At 40.4% G+C, this 11,624-nt stretch overlaps 1 protein-coding gene across 1 annotated transcript; it reads right to left on the bottom strand.

The window, feature by feature from the left end:
* Nucleotides 1-1,787: 1,787 nt before the first annotated feature.
* LOC148342378 (uncharacterized) lies at nucleotides 1,788-4,982 on the bottom strand. The gene is made up of 2 exons (XM_088288162.1): nucleotides 4,979-4,982; nucleotides 1,788-3,584 (listed from the first exon to the last, which is right to left on the bottom strand). The coding sequence occupies exons 1-2, from the start codon at nucleotides 4,980-4,982 to the stop codon at nucleotides 2,017-2,019; spliced, it is 1,572 nt and encodes a 523-aa protein (XP_088144288.1). The 3' UTR covers nucleotides 1,788-2,016.
* Nucleotides 4,983-11,624: the final 6,642 nt, after the last annotated feature.

The following is an 11,624-nucleotide window of genomic DNA, read 5'->3' as shown; positions in this document are numbered from 1 at the left end:
CGCATGGCTCTCGCATGGGTGGAACATGGTTGGTGTTGTACGCCGTATCCTGCATGCCATGCTCCTTCAGCATGGCCATGCTAGGCTCACACACGAAGTTTTGGTGACTTTCATGGTTACTGCAATTATCAATGCAAGGCCCCTCACTTCTGTCTCCACGGATCCAGATCAGCCTGTAATACTCACTCCTGCTATGCTGCTGACCCAGAAGGTTGGCACACCGCATGTACCACCTGGCCAATTCAATGACGCGATCTCTTGAGGAGTCGATGGCAGCGAGTCCAGATCCTCGCTAACATGTTCTGGGATCGCTGGGAAAAGGAGTATATGAGTGGAATTCAGTTTCGTTGTATAGGGAGGACCAAGAAGCCGAACCTGCAGGAAGGAGATGTTCTTTTGAAGGTTGCTCAAATGAAGAGGAATGACTTGCCGGTCGGGCTACATAGAAAATGAGAAGTCAATGTCTCGACTTAACATACAATTGTTTGATGTGTTTCGCCTTAACTGACAATCGTATGTTATTTGTGTGAGTTGTGTTTACTTGTTAAATATTTGTGTCACTATTTTGTTCAATCTTAATGTTATGGAAAATTATTTAGCAAGTAAGGTTTTTGTTATTTATTGTGGCCACCTGCTTTTGAAGAAAGTGCCTTTCGCATCTTGTACTCGAGGATTCTTTGTGAAGCCAAAACAACACGACCTTGACTGATAAGTAGGCTCAACGCAGAAAAAGTATCTTTTTGTTTTAAGATTCCACAGTTCCTGTCAAATAAATCTTCATCTTCCTGTGTGCGTCAGTATCTTCCCACGCACTTCTCTCACTGAGATCACTCTGCAGACTGACCCAAAAGACAATTTATTTTCCAGACTATCTCATTGATCTTCCCTTACTGCTGAAAATTCCACAACAATCTGGGGTCAGACTTGGGATAGCTGAATATCCGCTGGTGAAATTCAGGGACGCTGGCGGGTGACCTCCAGAGTCCAATTAAGACAGCAGCAGCAACGAACTGCGTGATGCGGATCATCTCCTTCGGGGTGACAACCAGCGCTGACTCCAGTCGCCATCAGGTTGCCAACTCTTGACATTCCAAAACCTTTGAGAGAAACTGAGACTACTTGCATTTCTCTCTCTTGTTCTTCTCATAGTTGAACTTCTTGTTCAGTTTTTCACCTTTTCACACAGCGTAATGAAGGCCAGTTGAGCAAGTGGAACAAGTGTTTTTATTGATGATTGTGGAAGGCAACGATTTCATAAGCACCGTTTCTTCTCACACCTTTTCCATTAGGTACGATTAAAAAGACAACTGAAAAGCATAACGTTAACAAATGTTCCAGGCAAAGGCAATTAATTTTATTTACATGTTTGATATAAACACACACACACAAAAATCATCATCACTCAGACACATTGGTTATTCTGGCAATGATCACATCGGCTTAATGTCAATAAAAACTTAGCAAAATTTAATTTTGCATATTTTATTCAAAATCACATTTACATCTTACCACAAAGAATCGGTTCCTTCAGTTTTTTTGTCTTTTTTAAGCTTCAAGGACCGCTGCTATTCTCATAGGGCTGGGCGATAAACGGAAAATTTACTGTGACCGAAATTTAATACAATCATTTTTAATAATAATAATATTGCCTTTATTAGTCCCACAATGGGGAAATTCGAGGTTCGAACCCAGGCCTCCTGGGGAGACTGGGACCGGAACGCGGCGCCTTAGACCACTTGGCCATCCTGGCAGCCCATGTCGGTAAATTCGGTGTTTAAAAAAAAAAAGAAGTCCTTTCTGTCTGCAGCTATGTTCATGCCCCTTTAAGACGGCTTGAGCGGCTGTAGTCACGTGACTCCACCCAGCTGAACGAGAAAGAAAACTGACAATGCGGTCGTTGCTGACGATTCAAATCCAGAAGCGACTGACACGGCTGAAGACGAAGTAACGTTAGTTGTTCCTGTTGTGCTTGTCCCGAAAAGAAATTTGACATCTGTCGACAAGAGTCGGGTTTCTTCAGGGTTTTTTTTGTCCTTTTTTTAAGCTTGAAGGATCGCTGCAACTCTCACCAGAACAATCGTGTCTCTCAGCACTCTGTTTAGTGAAGAATTTTTTAGCACAAACGCTGCAACTAAATGGCTTGTCTCCATTGTGTGTTCTTGTGTGGATTCGTAAATTTGACTTTCCAGAGAAGCGTCTCCCACAAACTGAGCAGGAAAAAGGTTTTCCCACACTGTGTGTTCTTCTATGTTTTGTTAAAGTTGACTTATCAGAGAAGCTTTTGCCACAAAGTGAGCAGGAAAAGGGGTTTTCTCCACTGTGTGTTCTTATATGTTCTGTTAAACTTGACTTTCGAGAGAAACTTTTACCGCAAACTGAGCAGGAAAAAGGTTTTTCTCCACTGTGCGTTCTTGTGTGCATTGTGAAATGGTATTTCACTGAGCTTTTGCCACAAACTGAGCAGGAAAAAGGTTTTTCTCCACTGTGTGTTCTTGCGTGGCTTGTTAAATTAGACTTTTGAGAGAAACTTTTGCTACAAACTGAGCAGGAAAAGGGTTTTTCTCCACTGTGTGTTCTTGTATGTTTTGTTAATCGTGACTTAAGAGAAAAACTTTTACCACAAACTGAGCAAGAAAAAGGTTTTTCTCCACTGTGTGTTCTTGTGTGGATTGTTAAATTAGACTTTCGAGAGAAGCTTTTACCACAAATTGAGCAAGAAAAGGGTTTTTCCCCACTGTGTGTTCTTGTGTGGCTCGTTAAATGAGACTTTTGAGAGAAACTTTTGCTACAAACTGAGCAGGAAAATGGGTTTCCTCCACTGTGTGTTCTAATATGCTCTGTTAAACTTGACTTTCGAGAGAAACTCTTGCCACAAACTGAGCAGGAAAAAGGTTTTTCTCCACTGTGTGTTCTTGTGTGCATTCTTAAACTTGACATTCGAGAGAAACTCTTGCCACAAACTGAGCAGGAAAAATGTTTTTCTCCAGTGTGTGTTCTTATGTGTTTCATTGAACTTGACTTGAGAGAGAAATTCTTGCCACAAACTGAGCATGAAAAAGGTTTTTCTCCACTATGTGTTCTTGTGTGGATCGTTAAATTAGACTTCCGAGAGAAGGTTTTGCCACAAACTGAACAGGAAAAGGGTTTTTCTCCACTGTGTGTTCTTGTGTGCCGTTTTAAAGACGACTTTGAAGTTAATGATTTCCCACAGTGAGGACATACCCAACAGTCAGTGTGACATGCCCTTTCACCTTTGGCTTGCCCATCAACATTGTCATGGTCATGGTCAACATCATCATCAGAATCGTCATCATCATCATGAAAACAGCGTGATGATGTCTCCTCACTATGTGCTTGTGTTGGCCCCCAGTGATTAGCATCACCTTCTGTTGTCATGTGATGACTTGAACTGATGCTTGTAGGCTCCGCCCCTTTGTTGTCCTCACCCTCACCCTTGTTTTCATCTTCAGTCTTTATAGGGACATCGTTCACCGGTGACTTGTTGATCTCCTCCTCCTCCTTGTTTTTGATGCGAGTCAAGTCTGGCTCCTCTTTCACAGAACGGAGATCGTTTTCACTGACGTCTGCAAGACACAAAAAGACAAACACACATTTGGTCTGGTCAAGTCAAACCTCATGCGGCGACTTTGTCTTATATTGTTTCGACAGTGCTACCTTGAATTGTGCCTGCCGCACACGGAGCAATGCGTGCGACCCCGATTTGGACCAGACCATGGGGGCATTTCACAAAATTACGTCCTACGATGTAAACCTCCCTTTCGCAGCACAACAACAGTGATAAACGAGCAATTAAAAAGGAACCACTTGGTGGCTGATGCCCGATTTCATTCCTGACATAGTCACAGACGTTTCTGGAAGGGAGCTGAAGTTAGCACACACAGGCTATCGTGTGCGTCTGATGGAACACCTGTTGTGGGACCCTAACTTATTGATGGGGACCACTGGGGGCCATCGCAACATAATGTCATTGATAAAATAGGAATCGTTCAAGTGAAATATGTTTACAAGTATTTCATTTTGCATTAAGAGATAGTGGGTACCGTGTTTTCATGACCATAAGGCGCACTTTAAAGTCCTAAATCAGAGTTCCTCAATCCTGTTCCTCGAGGGCCGGTGTCCCTGCAGGTTTTCCATCTCCCCCTGCTGCAACACAGCTGATTCAAATGATCCGATAATCAACAAGGTCTGCAGAAGCTAGAAAATGATCGTTCAGGTGTGTTGCACCAGGGAGAGGTGGAAAATGGACAGGACACTGGCCCTCGAGGAACAGGATTGAAGACCCCTGTCCTAAATCTTCCCCAAAACAAACTAGGCTTCTTGTAATGCGACTCGCCTATTATATGGACTGAGCAACTCGCTCGACCATCGGGCATGTTCCCCTTGAGGTATTTCAGAGTGCATGTTAGCACACCCTGCCGGCCAAAATCTGAGACATCTTTGCTTCAAATTGACTGTGACATATATATTTGGTGAATACGGTGTTTGGAGATGGTGCAGGAGAAAGCTGGACAAAATGGCAGCTGTCCACAGTGTCTTAGTCTGTCTTATCATTAATGTTATTGCAAGCAAGATACATCACAGGTTTAAACAACAGACTGCAAAAAAATAAATAAAAACACATGGCCCAAAGCACACCACTCACATCTCTCTAACCAGCCATCTGATTGGCTGAGGCTCCCAGAATGCATCAGTACTGTTTGTTGTTTTTATTTCTTATGGGGATATGAATGGCATGAGAGATACATGTTTTGTATATATATATATATATATATATATATATACATATATATATATATATATATATATATATCCACTTGTTTTCCTTGTCATTCTCTGTATTTGTTTGCAGTTTCACAAAAAGGACTTCCAGAAAAACATGAAGGAAGACCTCTTTACGCTTTGTGTTTTTTTTGGAAAATTGTTTAGCTCACTGTCTACACCATATTTTCAGTTCTACACATGGTCAGGGCAGAAGAGTGTCAGTGCTAGCATGCCCGAGTTCGTATGCGCGATGCATTAAATGTATTTTAAATGTTTGGATGAGGTGAAGTACGCACATATTCACACAACTGTGCAAGGCCACCCGAGGTTCATTGACTCTCACCCGACCAAGCCACGACAAAGTGAAAAAATAAATAATACCAATCCGTAATTTTTTTTTTCTTATTAGTGTTTTATCCACTAGAATTGATCAACCACCATTAATAATTTCGCCACAGTGTATACATTTTTTTAGAGTCAGGTAGAATTCCTTCAATAAGGAATTGCTTTAACGAGATATAAAAACTAGAAAATGTAAAATGTTAAATAATCAGTTCGAATTTTAAACTGGGGGGAAAAACACAGTTTACCCCCCACTATTGTTTTTTCTTTGGCATTTATTTTCTGCACTGATTTCATTTGGCATCAACAAATGTTCAGCAAACCGGCAAGTAAAAGGCAATATTTAAAAATAAAACGGCAATGACCTTGAACGATTTCCACAAACAAATTGATATTGTGATGCATGTTGCTTACGATAGAAAGTCGTTCTTTACAAAGCAAATGAGAGTAAAACGTAGACAAACCTGCTTTGTGTAGCACAACACGAGGCTGCTTGCAAACTTCGCCCAGCAGTTGAAGATGTTGCTCGTTCTCTTCTTTTATTCCACAAAGTTCCTCTTTGTACTTGGGTGTCGTTCTAGCACACATTTTCAAACGTCAATCTCAACAAATCCGCACTTGGTCTTTGCTTGGCGATAACTCGTGAGCTTCTCTTTGTTCGACGAGACAAATGAAAGATGGCGTCGTTTCTTTTCCATCGAGAAAATGACTGAATGGATCTCCTTCGTGAAAACCGCAGTTTGTTCAGCACGAAAGCGGAAGAACAACACACCCCGCTGTGATATGATTGGCTGCTGGCTGTGTCGAGCACTGTCACCAACTCACCGACAGATGTCGCCATTTGCGATGCAAATCATTGTTATCTTCTTCTCAACATAGAAAAAAAACGTACGATTTAAACCGTATGCATATGACCAAACATTTTAGTTCCCAAATATGAACTTGACAGATGTATTGAATTTTACTTTTGTTGCTGGTTTTGTTTTCACATCTGACACCATGTTGTTGGTTGGATAGTATTCCAAATGTATTTCCCTATTATTAACAGTTGGGATGATAAAGTGAAACTTTATGACATGTTTGCACCTTTGCCTTTTTTCAGGGTTTTTCGCCAGCGACGTGGTTGCGTCTTTTAAAATCACTGTTTTATTCTCTAAATGTTAGTGTTAAAGAATGATTTCAGTGTTTATAACTTAAATAACTTAAATATGTCATTATTCATTTCAGTATTCATTAAACTACGGTGATTATTTATTTCTAGATTCATTGAACTATTTTAGTAATAATTTCATATTCAATGTTTAATCGTTACTGTCGTTACTTTTTAAATATTTGTGTCACTATTTTTTTCAATCTTAATGTTCTGGAAAATTATTTTGCATTAAGGTTTTTGTTATTTATTGTGGCCACCTGCTTTTGAAGAAAGTGCCTTTCGCTTCTTGTACTCGAGGATTCTTTGTGAAGCCAAAACAACACGAACTTGACTGATAAGTAGGCTCAACGCAGAAAAAATATCTTTTTGTTTTAAGATTACAAAGTTCCTGTCAAATAAATTTTCATCTTCCTGTGTGCATCAGTATCTTCCCAGCACTTCTCCCACTGAGATCACTCTGCAGACTGACCCAAAGGACAATTTATTTTCCAGACTATCTCATTGATCTTCCCTAACTGCTGAAAATTCCCCAACAATCTGGGGTCAGACGTGGGATAGCTGAAGATCCGCCGGTGAAATTCGGGGAAGCTGGCAGGTGACCTCCAGGGTCCAATTCAGACAGCAGCAGCAACAAAGTGCGTGATGCGAATCATCTCGTCCATGGTGACAAATAAACGCTGACTCCAGTCGCCATCAAGTTGCCAACTCCTGACATTCCAAAACCTTTGAGAGAAACGGAGACCACTTGCGTTTCTCTGTCTTGTTCTTTTTATAGTTCAACTTCTAGTTCTGTTTTTCACCTTTTCACAGCGTAATGAAGGCCAGTTGAGCAAGTGGAACAAGTGATTTTATTGATGATTGTGGAAGGCACCGATTTCATGAGCACCGTTTCTTCTCACACCTTTTCCATTAGGTGCGATTAAAAAGACAACTGAAAAGCATAATGTTAAAAAATGTTATTCCAGGCAAAGGCAAATAATTTTATTTACATCTTGATGTAAAATCACCAAAAAAATAATCATCACTCAGACATATAGGTTATTCTGGCACTGATCACATTGGCTTAATGTCAATAAAAAAGCTTTGCAAAATTAAATTTATCATATTTTATTCAAAATCACATTTGCATCTTACCACAAAGAGTCGGTTCCTTCAGTTTTTTTTGTCCTTTTTTTTAAGCTTCAAGGATCGCTGCTATTCTCGTAGGGCTGGACGATAAACCGAAACTTTACTGTTACCGAAATTTAATACAATAATTTTGCCCATGTCGGAAAATTCAGTGTTTAAAAAAAAAAAAGAAAAGTCTTTTTAGTCATGTGACTCCACCCAGCTGAACTAGAAAGAAAACTGACGACGCGGTCGTTGCTGGCGATTCAAATCCCGAAGCGGCTGACACGGCTGAAGCCGAAGTAACGTTAGTTGAAGTTGTTCCTGTTGTGCTTGTCCCGAAAAGAAATTCGACATCTGTCGTTTGGAAATGTTTTGGGTTCCATAAAGACGATGTTTGAAGCAAAAGAACACGAACTACAAAGTGCGTCGTAAACACCTGAAACAGCGCGTCCAACCTTTTCTTTTTCACCACCCACAACACAACCATGCTGTTGACTTGGAGCTTGTGCTAAAAGTTCAAAGTGAGAAGCAAGGTTGGACAAGTGAAAACAGCCCATAACGGAGGCGACACCATACGAGAGAACGTCTCAGAGGTGGACGCGATAGCTTAGCACATAGCTAAAGCTATAGCTCCTCTCGTTATAGTGGAGCGCATAGGATTTAAACGCCTCATGAAAGTAGCCGACAACAGGTCAAAAATATTTGCCGCAAGCAGCACATCCCAATATGGACAACATCGGGACGGGAGCGGAGACATGTCAAGCATTTTGCATCCACATCCGACTTGTGGTCGAGTCGCAACATGGATCCCTGTTTGAGCCTGACTGTGCATGACGTAGACGACAAGTGGCGACTGCGCACCGGAGTACTCGAGACGGCATTTTCCTGATGAAGCACACTTGTTTATTTGGCATTGGCAATCCATTGACATTTTTTTTCATTTTATTTTGCATTTTGTTTACGGGCGACTAGCTCCTTTGCACATGGCATTATTTATATTGTTTTCAACATACCTTTACATAAATCTAGGCCTTTGCAAATGGCATTACAGCATCTCGGCACAATCTATTTGCAGAAAAAGATTTTGTGAGAGGTACCCTTTTTCTCCTGTTCTTTGTGACATTGTTCAAATCATGCAAAGCAAGATATTTGGAATGTTTATACAAATGGTTTTTGTACTATTATTTTTCATTGAAAGTGATGTGTACCAGTTGGTCAATAAAAAAAACTGTTAATATGCATTTCCTGCATTTATTTTGATTTTGGTCCTCAGGGGGAATTTATCGTGCATTGATCATTACCGAGGAAAAATTGCTCAATTTATCGCAATATTGATTTTAGGTCATATCGCCCAGCCCTATATTCTCACCATCACAATCGTGTCTCGCAGCATGCTGTTTAGTGGCGAATTTTTTAGCACAAACGCTGCAACTGAATGGCTTGTCTCCATTGTGTGTTCTTGTGTGGCTTTGTAAATGTGACTTTTCAGAGAAGCATTTTCCACAAACTGAGCAGGAAAAAGGTTTTTCTCCACTGTGTGTTCTTGTGTGATTTCTTAAATAAGACTTTTGAGAGAAGCATTTTCCACAAAATGAGCAGGAAAAAGGTTTTTCTCCACTGTGAGTTCTTGTGTGCCTTGTTAAAGTTGACTTATGAGAGAAGCTTCTGCCACAAACTGAGCAGGAAAAAGATTTTTCCCCACTGTGTGTTCTTGTGTGGCTTGTTAAATGAGCCTTTTGGGAGAAGCTTTTACCACAAACTAAGCAAGAAGGAGGTTCTGCAGTGTGTGTTCTTGTATGTTCTGTGAATCTGGACTTTAGAGAAAATCTTTTACCACAAACTGAGCAAGAAAAAGGGTTTTCTCCACTATGTGTTGTTGCGTGTTTTCTTAAATTAGACTTTCCAGAGAAGCTTTTGCCACAAACTGAGCAGGAAAAGGGTTTTTCTCCAGTGTGTGTTCTTGTGTGTTCTGTTAAATTTCCCCTTTCAGAGAAGCATTTTCCACAAACTGAGCAGGAAAAAGGTTTTTCTCCAGTGTGTGTTCTTGTGTGGATTGTAAACGTTGACTTATGCATGAAGCTTTTGCCACAAACCGAGCAAGAAAACTGTTTTTCACCACTGTGTGTTTTTCTGTGCCCTTTTAAAGACAGCTTTGAAGTGAATGAGTCAGTGTGACATGCCCTTTCACCTTGAGCTTGCCCATCATCATCATCATCATCATCATCATCATCATCATCGTCATGAGCGTCTGATGATGTGTCCTCATTTTGTGCTTGTGATGGCCCCCATTGGTCTTCATCACCTTCTGTTGTCACGTGATGACTTGAGCTGCTGCTTGGAGGCTCCGCCCCTCTGTTGTCCTCACTCTCATCCTTGTTTTCATCTTCAGTCTTTATAGGGAGAACGTTAACTGGTGACTTGTTGATCTCCTCCTCCTCCTTTTTGATGTGAGTCAAGTCTGGCTCCTCTTTCACAGAACGGAGATCGTATTCACTGACGTCTGCAGTACACAAAAAGACAAACATACATTTGGTTTCGTCAAGTCAAACCTCGTGCATCGACTTTGTCTTCTTTTGTTTCTACCGTGCTACCTTGACTTGTGCCTGCCGCATTAATGTTGTGATGCATGCAATGCGTGTGACCCCAAATTGGACCGGACCATGGGGGCATTTCACAAAATTACGGCCAACGATGTAAACCTGCCTTTCCTAGCAGCACAACAGTGATAAACGAGCATTTAAAAAGGAAGCACGTTGCGGCTGAGGCCCGATTTCATTCCTGACATAGTCACAGACGTTTCTGGAAGCTAGCTGAAGTTAGCACACACAGGCTATTGTGTGCGTCTGATGGAACACCTGTTGTGGGACCCAAACATATTGATGGGGCCACTGGGGGCCATCACAACATAATGTCATTGATAGAATAGAAATCCTTCAAGCGAAATATGTTTCCAAGTATTTCATTTTGCATTTATGGATAGTTTCATCGTGGGTACTTTTTGCTTTCATTATAATCTGGATCCCTAAAAGAATTAAAGGGGCCCTGGCATCAGAGTCGCTATTTATTGCATGATTTACGTTTGGGTTTTTTTTGTTTGGTTTTTTTTTTGCCCAAAATGACATTTAGCCTGCTAGTACGTTCCAACATTCCCCTTTTTACTTTTTTATAAAATTTCTGTTTCTAAATAAATTTTAAAACAAAATTAACGTTTGAAGAGTCAAAATCCCTACACATAAATTAAGCAACAACACTTTCACTTTGACATATTTGAATAACGTATATTTTAAAGTTATCCAATATGTATTAAAAATAGACTAAGATACACCATAATATTATTAGACTTCACTGAATTATTTTGTAACTGCAATGACGCTTAACAGCCATAGGGTGTCAGTAATGAGTAACAAAGTAACAACAACTCCCATTGTTCCGTCATCATTTTCATTTGCAAAAATTACCAGGAACTATGAGTTGCGGTGGAGATGCAAACCACCTGGGCCACAGGAACTTTATTACCAGGAACTAAATATTCCTGTACTTGTAGGTAGAAAAGGGGGTTGTGACGTTCTCCATTTTTCAGCCCATAGTAAGCCAAAGATGCAGATGCATTCCTTGCAGCATGCGCTTGTTCACCGATGAGATCCGTGCAACCTTGGATGGATGCATTCAATGTATTTTAAATGTTTGGATGAGGTGAAACTACGCACATGTGTACAAAACTGTGCAGGGCCACCCGAGGTTCTTTGACTCTCACCCGACCAAGACAGTACAAAGTTCATAAACAAATAAGACCAATACGTACTTGATTTAAAAAAAAAAAAAAAAACTTAATATTTTGTGTTTTATCCACTAAAATTGATCAACCGCCATTGATGTTTTCGCCGCAGTGTGCACATTTTGTAGAGTTAGGCAGAATTCCTTCCGTAAGGAATTGCTTGAACAAGATATAAAAACGAGAAAATTGAAAATGTAAAATAATCAGTTCAAATTTTATTTAAAAAAAACATGGAGTTTACCCCCCACTATTGGTTATTCTTTGGCATTTATTTTCTGCACTGATTTTATTTGCAATATTTAAAAATAAAACGGCAATAACCTTGAACGCATTTCCCCAAACAACTTAATGTTGTGATGCATATTTTTAACGATAGAAAGTCGTTCTTTACAAAGCAAATGAGAGTAAGACGTGTACAAACCTGCTTTGAGTGGCACAACACGAGGCTGGTTGCAAACTTCG

The sequence above is a fragment of the Idiotropiscis lumnitzeri genome, chromosome 2, assembly GCF_059441095.1.
Source record: "Idiotropiscis lumnitzeri isolate Australia: NSW breed Sydney's pygmy pipehorse chromosome 2, RoL_Ilum_1.0, whole genome shotgun sequence".
NCBI classification, from domain to species: Eukaryota; Metazoa; Chordata; class Actinopteri; order Syngnathiformes; family Syngnathidae; genus Idiotropiscis; species Idiotropiscis lumnitzeri.
This window is presented reverse-complemented; position numbering and strand designations above follow the sequence as displayed.